At 38.3% G+C, this 20,810-nt stretch overlaps 1 protein-coding gene across 1 annotated transcript in view; it reads right to left on the bottom strand.

Annotated features, from left to right (window-relative positions):
• Positions 1-20,810, bottom strand: part of foxj3 (forkhead box J3) — a 126,948-nt gene that overhangs the window by 67,669 nt on the left and 38,469 nt on the right. The window contains exon 2 of the mRNA XM_058055612.2: positions 11,535-12,033. Within this exon, the coding sequence (XP_057911595.2) occupies positions 11,535-11,855 (321 nt within the window). The 5' untranslated portion in view covers positions 11,856-12,033. The remainder of the gene's footprint in view (positions 1-11,534; positions 12,034-20,810) is intronic.

Genomic DNA, 20,810 nt, shown 5'->3' with positions numbered 1-20,810 from the left:
GGGGACCATTTTTAGACCGCAACTTGTCAATTGAATAAGGACAAAAACAGCAGCAAAAGTTGAAATAAGAACAATAATAATAATAAGCTTTGTCAATAAGAAAAGACACAGCAAATGACTGTGTCTTGCATTGACTTCAATAACACTTTGAAATAATAAATTTAACCGACAATAAATGAATTCATACAATTTTATTTGTTATCATTAAAACAAGCAGACCACCTTCATGACAGTTAATTATGAATTTAGAGAGAGTTTAGAGAAAAACAGCTAGAGCTTATGTATGCATGCTATGCTAGGGGTGCTCCAATTGATCTGCCACAGATTTTTTATCGGCCGATATCAGTGGGAAAAGGACGGTATCACCACTGGCCGAGCCGATACTTTCTTTAAAACGTTGTACCCCTCCGCCTATCCGCTCTGTGATCGCTGCAGCATTCTGATTAAACATGTCTTCCATGAGTACATGTTGGCAGGTCTAAATTTGGCTCTTGCATAAGTCTTAGCTAGCATAGGACAATCAAACCAATAGTAGCTAAAACGTTGGCAAGTTCCTCAAGACTTTCACACCACCTGATACGTACATGCTGATGAAGTGATCAGAGCAATTTTACACTTTTGATATTCCAGGGTTCCAGAGTGGAACTTGAGGTGCTAAGATTGTTCAGGTAAGAGCGTGGAGTCACAAGTCGGAAAGCAGGAACATTATCTCCAGAACCATGTCCTGAAGGTCTCATAGCTAACCAAATCTCTCCTTAAATAGAGCCAACTGCCCAAGGCGGCCATTATGAAGCCTCAGATCTAATGGAAAGTTGAACCTTTGATCTGCTTAGGGTTGTGTATTTGCATTTTATAATGAGATCTCTGCAAACGTCCAGGGCCTCTTTGCAGAAGTCCCATCTTTACGGGTTATGAAAACGTCGAGCGCTCGTGTCATATTAGGGTTGGGCGATATATCGTTATTTAGGTTAAGCACAATTTCAAAATCAATCATATTGTTGATATCGATATAGACTAGGTTTGAACTGTATCTCCCCATGCTTGCATGAAGCACAGAGAAGGGGCGGAGCAGAAGTCCGGAGGATCAGTTGAAGCTAACGGGCTACCGTGTCTGAGGTGGAAGAACTCGGCAAGGAATAAGCAGTAATTCAGTAATATGGATGTACTTCAAAGCATTGAAAGAAAATAATTTTCACCACCTAAAAACTTAGCACAAACTCCAATATGAGGAACGTGTGCGATGTCCGCCGTACTCCTGTTGCGTTCCTCCAGAAAGTCACAATTATTTCGCTACCACAAATGTACAAGGAAGTTAGCCAGCTGCTAATAAGCCTGATGCAGTTTCCACGTTGGTAGTCGTGGCACAAAATAAGGACATGCTTGTGTCCTAAAAATACTACTGTTTAGTTTAAAGTATATTTACTGACATTTTTAAATATACTCTTAAACCAGACACTTCTTCATATTTTGTTCTTTTGTTATTGGCCGAAGATTTCAGCATAGCTAAAGGTTTGTTATTTTAAAAAATTATATTTGACTTTGTCTATATTTATTTTAAAAAGTACATCTTGTACGAAAGGATGGATGGATGGATGGAAAATGCAGTGGCTATTTTTAAAACTTTTTTTTAAAAGGTATATCTTGCACGAAGCTTTAAAATAAAATAAAAAAATCATCATCTTAAGTACTTATTTTAATTAAAGAACTTGACACGCACATTTGGCTTTATGGAAAAAATATTGGTATATACGTGTATTGTATATCGATATTCAACCTACATATATCGGGATATGAGTTTTTGGTTCATATAGCCCTGCCCCATCTAATATACAGGCTCTTTAGCTAGCTAGTTTTGACCATTTAAAAAACTAGTGTCATGTTGTAATTTTTAGAGCGCTCCTGTCAAATAGAGCACCAAGGCGAAACTTCCCTGGGAACAAGATCATACAGCAGTTCAATAAAAACAATGAAAACAGAGCCTTTGGATTTAGTGGGCCATCATCAGAAATGTACATTTCCCAAAAAGAGGAGAAAAGGTACTGAAGACAGGCATAGTAGGGAAAAAAAAATGCACAAGGCATTTTTAAACTGGCTGACATGTGCTTCAGATTTTCATTGGCATTCTTCACCTGGAAGAAATGCAGGTGAGGTTTGGAGATTTACGGGAAACCTCCGAGCAGGCTTGGTGATGACAGCGGAGGTCAACATTCTGACAGATGATATGTTGTGTAGTCTTGTGTGTGCTTCTCCTGAGCAGCTTAAGGTCACGCTTTCATTTTCAGACTGCATAAAGTGAGCTGATAATTAGAGATGTGGTTAGTGAGTGCAAAACCCGGAGATGAATAACTGGCCCTGCAAAGACTTAAAAAAAAAAAAAAAAAAATCAATACAGGCAGTCCTGTTAGACTACCAATTTAGAAAGCCGTTCGTCATGAAGTGTCAATATATAGCACAGTCATTTACCATATTTAGGAAAAAGATTTAACAACTCTATGCAGCTAGCACAAGAAATATACAGTATTTCTCAAAGGACATATGAACCTTGAATTACTTCAGAGTCGCCCACCAGTTATAAACATTACCTGCTATATTTTGTAAAATAAATGCATTGCAAAACACCAAAATTCATCCATTCATTTAGTACTGCTTGTGCTGTTCAGTCCTGTTCGGACCAGTTAACTAGTAGACGACGGTGACTAAAAAAAAATCCAGAAAGCTCAAATGTGTCTCAAAGACATGTCTTATGGTTATTGCCGGTTATATGACAACTGTTACCTTTTATAAAATATATCAGTTAAAAAAAACACAAAACACTCCAGTAAGGACGTGGCATCAAATCAATGCAAAGACTCCATAAAAAAATCCAGAAATATGTCATCAAAACATATGAAGACTAAAATAATACAGAAGGTAAAAATATTGCCGCACAGTTGCTCAAATAGAAGCGTCATCAAATCTTTGGAAAGACTTCAAAAAGTACGCTCACTCATTCAGATCCAAAATAATCCAGAAAGTCAAAACCTGTGGCACACTCGCTCATAATAAACATGTAATGTAATCAAATAAAAAGTAAAAACCTGCAGGATGGTCACTCAAATGAAAATGTGTCATCAAAGAAATACATAGAATACCAAAATAATCCAAAAAGTCAAAAGCCACAGCACTGTCACTCAAATAAAGATGTGTTATCGAATCAATACAAAGACTGCCAAAATAATCCACAAAGTCAAAACCTGTGGCACACTCTCTCATAATAAATATGTCATGCAATCGATGGAAAGACTCAAAAATAAATTTAAAAAAAAAGTCAAAACCTGCAGGATGGTCACTCAAATGAAAATGTATGAAAGCAATACATAGAATACCAAAATAATCCAAAAAGTCAAAAGCCACAGCACTGGCACTCAAATAAAGATGTGTTATCGAATCAATACAAAGACTGCCAAAATAATCCACAAAGTCAAAACCTGTGGCACACTCTCTCATAATAAATATGTCATGCAATCAATGGAAACACTCAAAAATAAATAAATAAAAAAAAGTCAAAACCTGCAGGATGGTCACTCAAATAAAGATGTTATCGAATCAATACAAAGACTGCCAAAATAATCCACAAAGTCAAAACCTGTGGCACACTTGCTCATAATAAATATGTCATGCAATCAATGGAGACACTCAAAAATAAAAAAAACATAAAAAAAAGTCAAAACCTGCAGGATGGTCACTCAAATAAAATGTATGAAGGCAATACATAGAATACCAAAATAATTCAAAAAGTCAAAAGCCACAGCACTGTCACTCAAATAAAGATGTGTTATCGAATCAATACAAAGACTGCCAAAATAATCCACAAAGTCAAAACCTGCAGCACGCTTACTTAAATATAAAAATCGTGCAAACGAAAAGAGGTGCAATCACATCGAGACAAAATGACATGCCTTTGTGTACTTGAAATAAAAATAAGGCTATTTCCTATGTATGATAAAAGCACAAGTTGTTGACCTGTTCTAAAAGAAATGCAATCTTAAATGGCTTGTTTTGCGCTCTGGCATTGTGTAAAAAATAAAACGAACAATGAAACATGGCGCATAAAGCTGTTATATCTTCTATAAATGCGACGTTTAAGCAAAACAGCTTGATAACTAACGTCCGTTTTAAATTCCTCATGGGTCGCAGGCCGTCTTTTGGTTTCTCTTTAAAGGGGGGCTTGCAAACACATCGATACAGAATATTTCCATTTCAGAAAAAAAAAAGCATTACTCTTCTCGAAGAAGTCTCTAGGAATCCTTAAATCCAAAACGTCCTCAAGCTAGTTGGCTGCCCTCCAAAAAGCAATGCCTCCCATACAGAAGAGGGATACAGCAACCTGAATCAAACGCTCTAAAGACTGCTCAGAACTGCAAACTGTAAAAGCCAAGAAAAACGCTCCTCGAAAAGCAATTATTTTCCCCAAAAGGTGACCTTCACAGTTTTCCAGAATGATCTTTTTTTATTGCATGTTACTTAATACTTCTTGAAGGTGCAGCCCGATGCTGTGTGTTTTGGGGGTGATTAAGGCACATACTACAGTATTAATTGGCCCTGTACCCTAGAAACCACCCATGAATGATACGGGAAAAGGCAGAAATAATACGGTGTCAAAGCCCAGGGCAGTGATGCTGATAAAATATAGAGTTTAACCATGTCCAGTATCAGCCCCCGTAGCTGTCCACTCAGAGTGCACTGCTCTGGTATCGTGCCGTGAAACAACCAATCAGAGAACAGCGCACGAGCGTGAACACACACTATAAATATTCCTAGTGCTTCTCCAGTCACCAAAAAAACCAAAACTTGATTAATGGAACTTTAATTGCCAGACATTGATAAGATAAGACTGTTGATAAAATATTATTGTTGAAATATTTTTTGCAATTATTGTGTTTACACTGTTTAGATATAATACATGTAATTAACTGAAAATATTCTGGAAACAAAATGGTCTTTTGATTAAATAAGCAAGAATATAAACAAGAAGATACTGATGTTTGGGTTGGTCACCTGTCCAGACACAGTCTCAAGTTCTTGTTTTTTTAATGCACAAGATTAGACACATGCAATCCAGAAAATAAGTAAATGTCACAAAAAATGGGCTAATAAATTGACACACAAAGACTGCGGATTTCAGAAAATAACAGATGAATTGATACAGCACTCTACAAGAAGCAATGAAGTCTATAAAATTAAATAATTAAAAATGGGGACAAAAATCACAAATTTTTAACTATAATGATGAAAATGGTAATATTAATGATGATTATAATGATGGTAATAATGAAAAAGATAATAATAATAATAATAATAATAATAATAGGGGAAAACAAGACAGTGGCATAAACATGATTATATCTTGCATTTTTAGCTTTTGCTTCAGCCTACTCCTTTTGGGCTTGTTATCAGATAGTTGAATACAAATGTAAATAATGAAAAGTTATATTTTGATTGATGTAAGAAATGCACTGTAATGTTTCATATATTTGCCCAAATAAAGGGAGAAAAAACAAAAATACTACGTGATAATAAGCTCATGATTAAATAGTATGTGATAATAAGATCATCATATATACCTATAATTATCATACAATTATCATACAAAGTCCCAAATTCCAGCGACTACGGCTGAACAGGCGAGTGATGACTACATCGACCTACATTCACCCCGCCCAGGAGTACGTGCCTCCAAGGATGACACACACAGACGGCATCATGGTCACACACATACCTAAGAGAAATAGAAATAGAAATAGAAAAGTCCTTTTTAACAAGTGCCTACTGAACTCATCATGACAGAAAGAGCTTTTCCAAATGCTTTGGATGGAAATATAAGTATGTGTGTAAGAGTGTATGTATGTAATGTGCAACTGGCCAAATCAGGAACATAAACACTCTGGGTGCATTCATACTTGTCATGTTCGGTTCAGTTAAAATGAACTCCGCTGCATTCGCTCTGCTGCTGAGGTTCATTTTGGTCAAGTGTGAACGCCATCACTCGCACCCTGGCTTGCATTAAAACAAGCATAACCAAGACCACTTGACATGACAATGGACCATTGTCTCATAAATCACAGCTAGTGGAAAAAATAGACCTGTAATAATAAGAGGCATAAAAAAAATCTAGTTTGCTATACAGTCATGGTTAAATGCAATTACTGTTATTGTAATGGTTTTGGGTTTAAATGTAATAATCCAGTCAATACTGTATTCCTATGTGAATACGTAATAATCCATTAATGGCTTCTATCAAGTTGATATTGTTTGATTTAATGTCATTTGGCAAATGAATTGAGATTAATGGAATGCATTTTTTGCATAGTCTAACAAATCATACGCGACAGAATGATGGTAATGTTTTGAACATGCTTAACAAAAACATCATATTATTACACTTACATAACTGAAAATAAGTAGGAAACAGGAGCGCTTATATACTGTACAACAGTTTCAAACTCACGGCCCGCGGGCCGGACGCTAGTTTGAGGCCCCCGCCTTGATATGAAAGTTTAATTTGTTAATTTGTTTCATTTGTTTTTTGATTTACCTATTTATTTTTCCATCTTATTTTGTGTTGAAAAATAACAAATTAACATTAAACATTTATTTAATAATTTAATTATAAATAAAAATGAATTAGTTAATTTGTTTCATTTGTTTTTTTGATTTTCTTATTTATTTTTCCATCTTATTTTGTGTCGAAAAATGAAAATTTACATTAAACATTTATTTAATAATTTAATAATAAATAAAAAATAATTTATCATAATTTATAATAATGTAATGTTTTATCAGAGCTTTTCCAAAGAACCAAAGCACTGAAAAAGTGGAGGGTATAGCAGAAGCATTGAAGACTATATTTATTAGTATTTAATATGTATTAATATTTTTATTATATTTTTTATTTTTTATATATATAAATATATATATATATATATAATTTTTATTTATTTATTTTTAAACCTGATGCGGCCCAGCTTCACCCAGACCCTAGCTCCAGTGGCCCCCAGGTAAATTGGGTTTGAGACCCCTGCTGTACAATAACCCTTCTCCTTGCATTATTATCATGTCTTTTTACACTTAAACTGCTTCATATTAGTAAGTTGCTTGGGTTCCTTACTCCTAATTTTACTGCACATGCTGATGTACTAAAATGTTTTTGTATTGTGCAGCCAACACGGAGCAGAAACTCTTCTTCTCTCTTGGGCTGACAAGCTCCGACTCGTCGCTAAACACAACTGGCCCCTACAGACCAAAACCTGACAGCTCAGAACCACACAACAATCTGCCCTACAATGTCATATAAACCATTAGGGCCGCCCAATTAATCTGTTTCCAAATTAATGAATCATGATTAATCACCATTTGCAAATATGTGTAAATTATGCCCAATTTTACTTTGATTTTTTTTTTTAAATGTACCCAATGCCAATATAAAAAAACTAGCTGTGGGCTAAAAAAAAAAAAAATAATTCAGTTTTTAAAAAAAAATTCAGTTTTTAAGAAATGCTTTCAACAGAACATCCTAAAGTACCTGATATTTTTCCTTATAAACAGTTTTGAAGCACATCATTTCCTGTTTCTCCTCAAGTTGCCTTCTGTCTCTTTCCTCAATGCTTGCTGACCTTGTGCTCTACTCGCAAGGTTGCCATGAAAACAACTTTTATTTGAGTGGCATGTGTTTTTTTTCTACCGGAGTGGACTAAAACGTTGTTTTGGTTAAAATAAGACAAACCTAAACGGTTCCGGGTCGGCTCGAAGGTGTCTCGATTGTTTGAGGATGAAGACGCTTTTTGGTAGTTTAGTAAATGCTTGCTAAGATCAACAGTCTGGCCTCAATGTGGGTTGAAACTGTAGAAATTCCCCTCACTAATGTGACAAACCACATCACTCAAAGCGCAAGAAGCCTGAGTCGCAGTTTTTCCCAGCCATTGTTTTTTTCCCCCCATGAGAATCTGAACTCAAATAATTGTAAATCCATAGTATAATATGTTTGATTCAATAATTCAATACTGTGAGTACAAGCGGATTTAGGTTGTTTTTTTTTCCCCAACTCATGTTTTTCTCTTTTTTCCATCCCTAAAACAGCATTTCTGTCATACAGTGGACACTACTGTTTTTGCAATTAGTAAGGCAGGGGTCTCAAACTCAATTTACCTGGGGGCCACTGGAGCTAGGGTCTGGGCAAGGCTGGGCCGCATCAGGTTTTCAAAAAAAAACAAAAAAAAAACCATTTATTAAAAACAGAAAAATATACAAACTTTTTCAGTGCTTTGGTTCTGATTTTCTACATTAAAAGCTCTGATAAAACATTGTTCTGTTCTCAAATATCTTAATTTTTATTTTTCTGCACAAAATAAGATGAAAAATAAATAAACAAATCAAGAATAAAGAAAATCAATCAATCAGTAATAAATAAATATAATAATAATAATAAAACAGCAAATAATAAAAACTTAAGAAACCACATATAGTTGGTGGGTAGACAAACTATTTTTTTCAGATTAAAATGAACAAAGCATTATTAGAGCCCTGTAGACATGACAAAACACGACTATAGTCACATTTATACTCTTTTTTATTTACAACATATTGCGCAACTGCAGGGTCTTGAGACACATGCTAACTTGCAAACTAGCCTTCAAGTTATTTCCTTTAAACTTAAATAGCCAAAAACTTACCACTTCCACATGGATAGGGAGGATAACTATTAACATTTATTTAACCTTTAACATGAATTAATCAAACGTAATAATTTTTTCTGGGTACATGATACCATACAGCATCCATATCAAACTTGCGCGGGCCGCACCAACATTAAACTTTCATATCAAGGCGGCGGCCTCAAACTAGTGCCCTGCCGGCCACATTTGGCCCGCGGGCCGCGTGTTTGAGACCCCTGCAGTAGAGCCTAACATGAAAGAAGGATGCCCAAGACCAAGGTCGGTCACGATAATGGATGAATCAACTTAGCGAACGATCCCAAAAAAAAACCCTCCTCTGTGACTTTGGAGGCGGGGCTACTAGCTACTAGCCCAGCTGCAGTTAGCCAGCTTTGTGAGCACGGAGCCAGCATTCACTAACATGAATGGCCACACAAAAGCGATTTTAAGGTGAATGCCACAGTGTGGGAATATTTCGGTTTTAAGTAGAATGAACACGGTGAGCGCATTGACAGCAACGATCGACACAGACAGTTTTCTCAACTGGAAATAAAAGTACACAGAGTTGACAGTGTCGCTAGCTACATTGCAAAAACAGCAACTTTACTTTGAAGCTAATGTTAAAGCCCTGCAAGTTTCATCATGGCTGACGATACTGAACAAAATGAGAAAAGTAGCTGACAACATTGAATTAAAAGCACAAACTAAATTTAGATTCACCATTGGCATGAGCCTGGACTTTGAATTCCAGAGAGAAGATTATCACATCAGTGTTTGATGTGGAGGTGCCAGGCAGCGTGCTTAACTTGAGGTGATGCACCGCTCCAACTCAACGCAGACATAACGTGATCAAACCTCACCTCTGTGTGTTCACACACAGCATCAGCATTTGGAAAACAACAATGGGATGAAAGGAGAACAGGAACGATTCCAATCTATTTGAGGCAACATCGGAGAGAGCTGTATGGAACTTTAACTCAGAGCACTATGGTGCATTCAAGGACGCCAAAGAAAGTGGTAATAAACGCTTGATGAAAAACAATGACAAAAACATATTTTTGAAAAAAGCCTCTTTTTTTAAATCATTGCTTCTTAAAGCCTGGTGGTTGGGGACCTCCAATATAGAGGATTTTGGATGAGAGTAGGCCTGTCACAATGTCAAATTGTCCTGGACGATAATTAATGTCTTAATGTCAGTTCAACTTTTTTTTGTTTTATTTATGTACCGTATTTTCTGGACTATAAGTCGCTCCGGAGTATAAGTCCAAAAATAAGGCCAAAAATGCATAATTAGGTAGAAAAAAACATACATAAGTTGCACTGGAGTATAAGTCGTATTTTTTGCATGTAATTTATTTTACAAAGTACTACCAAAACAGACATTACGTCCTCTTGGAAGGCAAGTTCTAACAATAAAAGAATAGAGAACAGGCTGAATAGGTGTAAGATATGCTAACACAATGGTTATTCATTCACTCTGGATTGGTCGCCAGCCAATCACAGGACACATATAGACAAACAACCATTCACACTCACATTCATACTTATGGACAATTTGGAGTCACCAATTAACCTAGCATGTTTTTGGAACGTGGGAGGAAATTGGAGTACCCGGAGAAAACCCACGCATGCAAGGGGAGAACAGAGATGGCCGAGGGTGGGATTCAACTCGGGTCTCCTAGCTGCGAGGTCTGCGTGCTAACCACTCGTCCGCCGTGCAGCCCCATATTTACGCTGAATACAAATAAATGCAAGCATTTTTAGGCAAGACAAACAACACAGAGATGGACAAGGGTGGAATTGAACCCGTGTCTCCTAGCTGTGAGGCCTGCGCTCTAACCGGTCGGCCGCCAAAAAATAAACATGAACAGAAAAGTTGTCCAGTGTTTATGTAACATAAACAGTTTTTTTTTTTTTTTATAAGTCGCTCTGGAGTATAAGTCACAGGAACAGCCAACCTACAAAAAAAAGTGTGACTTATAGTCCGGAAAATACGGTAATAATTTTTGTCACAAAATAACAATGGCCAAAGGGGGTGAAACTGACATTAGATCGCTTTTTATAACAACAGGCATGAAGTCATAAAGTCCAAACAAAGGGTCATAAGCTCCAGTTACCTTTCTAATTTCATGTTTTAAGCCATCAAGTGCTTAGTCTGTCTGACTTTAACATTGCCAACTGTTAATTAAGGCAGAATGACTGTAAAAAAAAGTGTCAAATTGAGTTTCCAAACACAAGTCTCAAACATTAAAAAGAACATGTGCATTCTAATCTGCCCCTCGCAAAACATACGGCCTATACATGCACCAGATCTTGTCGCCCTGAGGAAATGGGCTTCATTCATCTTGTCTGACTGCAATAAAGCACTGCCTGAAGATTCTACTTCCAATAAACGTTGACTGATTGGAAAACTCATTCTAATATCAATTTCCATCTGGGCCCTTTAAAAGGCAATCAGCAAAGCTTCATCTCTGTATATCACAGCCTCCTTGAGATGATGACACAGCACTGGCTCTCTGCTTCTGCATAATGGCCTTCTCCTATCAAGGCATCTTCCATGAATAATACCACCCATGAATGGGCTATTTAGGCTGTGTGCAAGCAGATAGAGGCCGCTTCTCTGAATATCAATACAGCTTTTTTATCTTTTTTTTTTATATATATAAGACGGCATCATGTTTCATTTGACAGAGTGAGGCACTTTGTGTGATTTGGAACGCTAGTTCAGATTTTGTCTTAAGTGACAATAGTGATTGGTGATGATGCATACATCTGGTTTTTCCGTCCTGTGCCCAGAAGACAATCATCAACTTTCCCGGCAACTTTTTATGACAATAAACATACCTTCCATCCGCTTCCTGCCTCCCTGTAGTAGGGAAAGTTATCGCAGATCCACTGGTAGATCTCGCTCAGCGTCATTTTCTTCTTTGGCGAGCTGTTGATGGCAAACGTGATGAGGCTGGCGTAGCTGTATGGCGGCTTGCCGTCCTTGTGTTGCTGAACCTCTTCCTGGTCCAGCGTGGTGTTGGGATCCAGGAGGGCGCTCTTCTTGCCCATGCCTGGCCCGTGGGCGTTCTGGCCGTCGGCCTTGCGGATGGCCGCCTGCATGGTAAGCTGAGGGAGCCAATCCATGGAGGTCAGGCTACTCTCCAGCTCCGACGTCATGGTGACGGCAGGCCGTGGGCGGTGGGGGGGGGGGGCCGGGTTGGGGACTGCCCGGGAGGTAAAGCAGTTGGCGTGTGTTGTAGCTGATGGACTGATGGGTGAGGGGACAAATGGTGAAGAAGTCTAAGCGGACTCCCTCAGATCAGGACATCAGCATGCCGTCTTCTCCAAGGCAAATCTGTGGAAAGGGAAGCCATGCTTGTGTCAGTTAACTTGTCTTGGTTTAAGAACCTGAATGGTTAGGCTACAGCACTGAAAGATGCGTTTATCGCTACTACGGTATGGCTGACAGAGGAGATTCTAGGAATGAGGACATCTACCAAGAGAATTACTGTCCAGCAGAAACCCACAAGTCCATATCAGTCACTATTCCACTTCCATTCCTGATTTCTAATTCCACTTTTCCACTGCACAAAACACTTCAATATACGGCAGTCTAAATTGTAAATGGTAAAAAAAACAATGTGTCGCAGGCTAACAACACAGGAGAATGAGTGTGATTTTTTTTCCCCAGAGGAGAGTAAAAGCACCAAGACAATAGTGTAAGCCAGGGGTCTCAAACACGCGGCCCGCGAGCCAAATGTGGCCCGCAGGACACTAGTTTGAGGCCCCCGCCTTCATATGAAAGTTTAATGTTAGTGCGGCCCGCGCAAGTTTGATATGGATGCTGTATGGTATCATGTACCCAGAAAAAATTATTATGTTTGATTAATGTTCATGTTAAAGGTTAAATAACTGTTAATAGTTATCCTCCCTATCTGTGTGGAAGTGGTAAGTTTTTGGCTATTTAAGTTTAAAGGAAATAACTTGAAGGCTACCGTTTAGGTCGCTAGCTCTCTAGTTTGCGAGTTAGCATGTGTCTCAAGATGTTGTAAATAAAAAAAAAGAGTATAAATGTGACTATAGTTGTGTTTTGTCATGTCTGCAGGGCTCTAATAATGCTTAGTTAATTTTAATCTGAAAAAAATTATTTGTCTACCCACCAACTATATGTGGTTTCTTAAGTTTTTATTATTTGCTGTTTTATTATTATTATTATTATTATATTTATTTATTACTGATTGATTGATTTTCTTTATTCTTGATTTGTTTATTTATTTTTCATCTTATTTTTTGTACAAAAATAAAAAGTAAGATATCTGAGAACAGTGGCATGTTTTATCAGAGCTTTTATTGTAGAAAATTGGAACCAAAGCGAAGTTTTTTAAAAAAAAAATTGTTTTTAATAAATGCGTTTTTTGGGGTTTTTTTTTTTTTGAAAACCTGATGCGGCCCAGTCTCACCCAGACCCGAGCTCCAGGGGCCCCCAAGTAAATTGAGTTAAAGACCCCTGGTGTAAGCCAAGAGGAGACTATGGAGTGTAATACTACAGCTAAAACACAACAGCAGAGTAAGATAACTATTGCTCCTTTTGTTTGAAGAAACACAAACAAGGCTGAATTCATTACCTTATTATTTTATTATTTGCACAATGAATCCGAAATTTATCTTGTTCTGTATTTATTTATTTGCATTGAATTTTCGTATTTTTCCGTATTTTGCCATCCATCCATTTTCCATGCCGTTTTACCTTGTGTTTTTAAGTTGTTGAAGTTTATTATGCCACTTTATGTATGTTTTCCCATCTTTTCACAGTTGCTGGAAATGAGAATTTCTCTTAGAGATAAATGAAGTTCCTGATCAATTAACTGATTAAACACCCATCCCTAGCATCCAGCAGATATCTGTTGTAAAGACCCCTATTTTGCAACTGGAGATTGATCCTCTGGTGGATTTAAGCTTGCTATATTGGCCATAATAATTGTCCTAAAGTTAAAAACAAAGGACAATTTTGGCTCCGTTCAGCAATGAAGCACATTGTTCTGACGATGCATCAGGATGTTCTTCCGTGGCTCCACTTGCTCCTGGACTTGGACTTTTGCTTTTGCTACCTGTTGGAAGATTTGATGCTACATTTTGATACTTTACATTACAGCCCTCATGTCATCCCCTTGTCTGTTGTACTTTGAGAAACTGTGCTTTCTGTGAGATGCGTTTTCCTGCTTTTCTACTTTTTGCTTCCTGTTTACTTTTTTCCTTTAGGCAGTATGCCCCTAGGTAGTTTACTTGAGGTGTTTATTTTGCTTTTAGCCTTAGTTTCCCCAGTTTTATAACATACTGTATCTGTGGTGCTAGACTGACTCCGCGATTTCTTGATTCTTCATATGACGTCAGAATTTAGCCTAACTAACTATTCAATTGGTCGTCAATCAATTACTGTCTTGTACAAGGGGTGTCACAAATCTCATTCAGTTTTGTTGACACTTGGCCTGGGATGGATGATAAATAAACAAATTAATCAGACAACAAATGAAAATGAACTAGCAAGCAAATATTTTGTCATGCCAATGTTTTTCCTCATCTCCCGCGTCAAAACAGGAAGCTAGGAAGAGGGCTCACTCTCTGCTTGGCTTCTGCATCATTTATTCCATAAAACAACGGAGTGAGCCCTTTTGTCAATTATATTTGTCATTCTGTCATTCACACAGAATGCAGAAATGTAACATGGCATTATGTAAATTAATAGACTGTAATATATTGTTATATTGGTGTCACGGCGGTCGAGTGGTTAGCGCGCAGACCTCACAGCTAGGAGACCAGGATTCAATTCCACCCTCGGCCATCTCTGTGTGGAGTTTGCATGTTCTCCCCGTGCATGCGTGAGTTTTCTCCGGGTACTCCGGTTTCCTCCCACATTCCAAAAACATGCTAGGTTAATTGGCGACTCCAAATTGTCCATAAGTATGAATGTGAGTGTGAATGGTTGTTTGTCTATATGTGCCCTGTGATTGGCTGGCGACCAGTCCAGGGTGTACCCCGCCTCTCGCCTTAAGAATGGGATAGGCTCCAGCACCCCCGCGACCCTCGTGAGGAAAACCGGCAGAAAATGAATGAATGAATGAATATTGGTATATTGTATATTTTATTTATTTTTATTTTATTGTATATTTCTTAAATATAGTTAAAATGTCATCCCGGCTTGGGCTCGAAGACCCAATCTTGTGTATCATCTTGTGTCTTGTGACACCCCTACAAAAGTACACTTTGAATACATGATTAACTCCATGTCCACTGATGCACAACAACACGTACACACGCAATACCTCGCCATATCCCAGCTCAATTATCGCTCCCTCAGTATATTGTGGTTTTTCAGAAATTAATTAATGATTTAATTAATACATGATCGCCGTTTTTTATTGGATAATGGTCTATTATTTGTCGAAACATATTGATGTGATGTGTAGTATTCTGGTCACTAGGCAGCAGTAATGAAGCCAGGGAATGTTTGAAATGATATATTGAATAAACTTGTCTTCCAATACTGTTTGGGAGTGTTAAGGGGTGCAGGAGTGTATACACTGATATTTTTACCCAGAAATAGTTCTTGTTTTCTGAAATGTATTCTTTGAATTACATTAAAACATTTGTAAATTAAGCAATGTCTGAAAAAGATGGGGTAAAAAAAAAAAACAGGAAGAAGTTGTTTGCGTGCTTGCACATGCTTATACTGGCTGTGCAGCAGATGACTAGACCAGCACTTTCTCTGCCACTTGCTGCTCTCAGAGCTGACTCATAGCTAGGACTCCATCTGCACACAGAGAGAGAGAGTAAATGCTGGGCAATTGTTTTCACAACTGCCAGCCAAATGGGGCAATGGCTCAGGAAGAATTCCGACTCTCTTGTGGCTAGTAAACCCCCTTCCCCTGTCTGTCTGCCTGCCTGCCCTGCCTTCCAGCTTGCAACGCTTCCCCCTCCACCCCTCCCCGCCCCCTCGTGGAGCTTCTGCCATAAACAAGGCAGGCAGTGTCATCTTGCAAACTGTCCTCCGCCCAGTGTGTGTGTGCAACAGCCTGTCTCGCTGTCCTCTCTGGCACACTGCCCTGCATGTCCCAAAATAGAGGGGGGCAGACGAGATAAGCCTAAAGTTATAAATGTAGGTGAAGATGGGCATCTGCGTGGAGGGGGAATAAGAGCAGGCTGACACCTTGAACTGCTTGACGTGCAAAAGGACAGGAGGGAGAATGATGAACATGTGTGATTGTTTTGTTTTGTTTTTTTTTTCCTGTTGTGTGAGTACAGTCATGCTGTCAGGCTGGGAATAAACACAGTCCTGACAGCCCTCAATAGATCAAACACTCCTATCCTTTCAAAAATAGTCTTCAATGTGAAATTCTATCCCATTCTTTTGAGAGACTTTGCAAATGGTGATTCAAAAAAACGCCTCAAGACAGCAACTGAACCGCACGCAAAATGACATTTTCGTCTATTCTCGCTCACCTCTTGAGCGCCATGAAAGACCTACGCCTCCAACAGCTCACACAGGTCAACAAAGGACACCGCCAAAGAACAGATGACCGAAAACTCTCTGTGTAGACTATTCATCATCCGAGCACCCTTTAGTCCGGTATGTTTTAGTCCAGTGATTTTCAACAAGTGTGCCGTGAGAAATCGTCAGGTGTGCCGTGAGGAATTATTCATTATCACATACTACAGTATTAATTGGTCCTGTACCCTAGAAACCGCCCATGAATGATACAGGAAAAGGCCGAAATGATACTGTGTCAAAGCCCAGGGCAGTGATACTGATAAAATATAGAGTTTAACCATGTCCAGTATCAGCCCCCGTAGCTGTCCACTCAGAGCGCGCTGCTCTGGTATCGTGCCCGTGAAACAACCAATCAGAGAACAGCGCACAAGTGCTTAGTGCCTAGTGCTTCTCCAGTCACCAAAAAACCCAAACTTGATTAATGGAACTTTAATTGTCAGACATTGATAAGATACGACTGTTGATAAAATATTATTGCTGAAATATTTTTGCACTTATTGTGTTTACACTGTTTAGATATAATACATGTAATAATTTTCTGGAAACAAAATGGTCTTTTGATTAAATAGTACGTGATAATAAGCTCATGATTAAATAGTATGTGATAATAAGATCGGTCTCGGGCTGATACTGGCACGCGGGGGCATGATACTGGGCCTGATACCAGACAAACCATGTGATAACCTATAAATATCACTTTTTTAATTAACATGTATTAATAATTTTCTGCAAATATTATGTCATTGTCGCGTGTCATTGGTGTAAAGACTGGCAGAGCAATGTAATATTGGTCCATGTGGCAACACGTAGCTGATTGCCTCGTTCCTCGAATAGACTTAGTGATGCACATGAGAGGTAGTGGTGACATTTTGTAACATTGTTGGTTAAATTAGTATGCGGATCAAAAGGATCTGCTGTGGAGAGTCCGTAATCAGGAAAAAGCTGGTTATGATAAGATATGCCTTTATTCGTCCCTCGTTATTGGTGTGCCGAAAAATGTGCCGTGGCTCAAAAAAAGTTGAAAACACTGCTTTAGTCAAGTACAAACTAGGGGTGTCCCAATCCAAAATAGATATCAACTATCAGTCCGATATCAGCAAAAGTATCAGATTATATGCACTTGTAGCTACAATCTCCAATATCAGAGTATTCCGATACAAGCAGACCATTCCAGACTATAGTGTGTGCACACGTGGTACACATATACAGTATACAGTACATTCGAATGCTAGCTCCCCCATTGACAGACAGCACACTTACAAGGTGGTATTCAAAGTAGTCAATAAAACATAATTTTGCTCCAATTAGTGTTTATTAGTCCTGTTTCACTTACTAGTCTGCACAATTATTCTTCCTGTTTACATTTTTGCCACCAATATGATTATTAATACATGAGCACATGCACAAATTCTCAACCTGGAGGCATTGCATGGTCACTCTAAACATCCTGCCTGACAGTTATTCATGATAACCACCTTGTGTCATAGAAAGAATGGAACTAATGCCCAAAGTCAAAGCCTATGTTACGCTTGCTCACACACAAGCACAGAAATGTGCATCAGTTTGTTATATAATGCAATCATTCTTCACACTAGTTAGACGTGATAGCTGCCACCTTTCACAACAAAACCAAATAACCACAAATATATAATAAATTGAAGTAATAACATATTATGAAGTGATGCACCACAGTCATACAGTGTTGCACACACTACGACCAGTACAATTTTGTTCACCCATAACAACGACAAAGCCATAATCAAGTCTGCAGACGACACCTCGGTGCTAAGGCCTGATTATCGTGAGTCGGTCTTCTGGGTGGAGGATCAGCGCCTGACGAGGAGGTGTGAAAATAACAGACTGGCCATGAACACCCAGATCAAGGAGCTCATTGTGGACTTAACGTGGGCAAGAGGGACGTAAACACACCCCCTCCTCCTAAACCAACAGGGGCCGAAGAAGAGCGGGAGCAGCATTGAATACACTGAGTAGCGTTCAGGATTCATCATTTTTAAACAAGGCGTTAAACACTATTGTCCGTTCAAATGTTGCAGAAAAATGCATTTGGTCGACTGGTTGACAGATGAACCGTGTTGATTAAATAGTAGAAATGGGTGTCGTGTACAATATAAACGATGGTCTAGTGGGCATCCGCCAGCCATTTGGAAATTGAGCCAGCTGTTTTGGCGTCAGCCGGTCAGAGGAAGCTTATGCTTGCCAAGTCCATTGATCTCCAACAGTGGGAGGTTAGCAGACGTTCAGCAGCCAACTCAATAACGGTTATCAGCACAGACATGAGCAGATGATTAAGGAATACAACCCCCCCGACCGCCCCTAACAGAATTCCAAAGGGGGGGAAAAAGGTTAATTTTTGATTTCTGATTGGGAGGAGCATTTGCCAGTCGTAAATAATACGACTGATACCACACAATAATGGATATTTTAATGTATTTATGATTATTTGTTATTATTTTCTTGTTTAACACAAGGACAATTTATGTGTCAGTTATTGTTACTTTTTTTACTTGACTGGCGGCCAAAGAGACAAGATGGCATGCGGATTGTGTAAAGTTCCACTAGCGTGGCTCTCATTTAACAGTTTTATATGATGTTGGCCTTTCTGGGTTCATGAGAAGAAGAATCCAGCGACATTTCTTTTGGTCATTTTTTGAGTTATTCGACTTGAGTTATTGAGCTAAACACAGACCTTGCCGTCTTCTTTATGTGGTTTTGAATATAAAAAATGTGTAATCTGAGGTAAAAGTGTATACAGGTTGCCAGTTTTTTTTTTTTGCAAAAAAAAACCCTTCAAAGCACAATGTTTACAGGTTGTTGTTAATCCACTCCAGAAAGCCATCAATGTTAACACCAAACACGTTTTCATAGTTTACAATGACTGTTTTGGACATAACAAAGAAAATACATTAAAAACACAGTTGGATAAGTGTGTCATAAGATCTCACGAGATTAAAACGAGACAAGAATTCTCCTTCAGAAAAAAAAATAATGCCTTGTGGGCACCAGGCCAAGGACAATACTAAATTAATTAATCACACAGTAAATACAAATTAACTTGATAATTTGGCTGGTCACAATATATTTCCATTTGCATCCACGTCAGTTTACCTCGTCTACAGTCTCCCACCACAGAACAATGGCATGAACAGAGTGAGACCTTTTGGCCGTCATACAGTCTAGAGCAGGGGTCTCAAACTCGCGGCTCGAGACGCTAGTTTGAGGCCCCCACCTTGATACCAAAGTTTAATGTTGAAATGACAGCTTAAAGCTGTGTGCACACCGGACACAATTAACATGATTTTGCCCCGCCCATACTGTTACCCTACCCTGTTTTGCTTTGGATTAGCAATGAAGCTCAAGGCTTATGACGCTGGGTACAAATAAATGCAGGAAATGATTTGGAATAGAACGGAAAATACATGTCAAGATAAAGCATCTCATCAAACATGTTGTTAAAGTTACGATGGAACTGAGTACGATGCTAACTTGCTAATTGGGTAAAATTATTAAGTTTCATTAATGTTCATGTTAAAGGTTAAATAACTGTTAATACTGTACATTTGAATCTGAAAAAAATAATTTCTCTACCAACTGTAAGTGGTTTCTTACATTTTTATTATTTGCTGTTTTATTATTATTTTACTTATTTATTACTGTGATTGATTTATTGTCTTTATTCTTAATTTGTTTATTTATTTTTTATCTTATTTTGTGTATAGAAAAATAAAAATTAAGATATTTGAGAACAGTGGAATGTTTTATCAGATATTTTGGTGTGGAAAACCGGAACCAATGTACTGAAAAAGTGTAGGGTATAGCAGAAGCAAAAGCATTGAAGATAGTTTTTTTTAATTGATTTTTTTCCCAGTTTTTTTTTTTAAAACCTGATGCGGCCCGGCTTCACCCAGAACCTAGCTCCGGTGGTCCCCAGGTAAATTGAGTTTGAGACCCCTGGTCTAGAGACTAGATGAAATCTGTTTCTTCCTACTGCTTTTCTGTACATTATGTTCCTTTATGTACAGTAATTTGTTTTTTGTATAAACAAAATAACCCATACCATTACCACTTTTGATATGGTTAGGATTTTATCAATACATCAGATAACGTTTGTTCAGAGACGCTGACAGTGACAAGAGGTGGGTCTGTTCAACCTCCACACTGATGAAAAATAGATGAGCAGACTTGATGACTGACGAGCAGAAGTGGCGGTAGTTGTCAGCCAAAATGGGAGAGTGATTTCATGTCCATCAAAACACACAAACAAAGACTCTATCTCCACCCAGTAACCGAAAGAAAGGTGACTCACACCAATATTCTGAAGCAGATAATTATGTAGGCTACAGCAGGTCAGCTAGCAAAAAGACACAAGTTGATGAAAAGGCCATTTGACCCGCTACACTAATGATCCAGCTGCTCCATAATAGGCAAGGCCACATTTGGTGTCTTAATTAGAAGGCCTTGGGTTACTGACAGGAATTATGAGTTCAGGCCACCCTGACACTCTCGCAGCCTTCATTACCCCGCTGGCTCAGGGATGCTCAGAAGCCCCCTAGTCTGTTGCTGGACAA

Source organism: Doryrhamphus excisus, linkage group LG18 (assembly GCF_037039965.1).
Source record: "Doryrhamphus excisus strain RoL-2023G ecotype Guam linkage group LG18, RoL_Dexc_Guam_v1.1, whole genome shotgun sequence".
Taxonomy (NCBI): domain Eukaryota; kingdom Metazoa; phylum Chordata; class Actinopteri; order Syngnathiformes; family Syngnathidae; genus Doryrhamphus; species Doryrhamphus excisus.
Note: the sequence above shows the minus strand (reverse complement) of the source record. Positions and strands in the feature narration are given on the sequence as shown.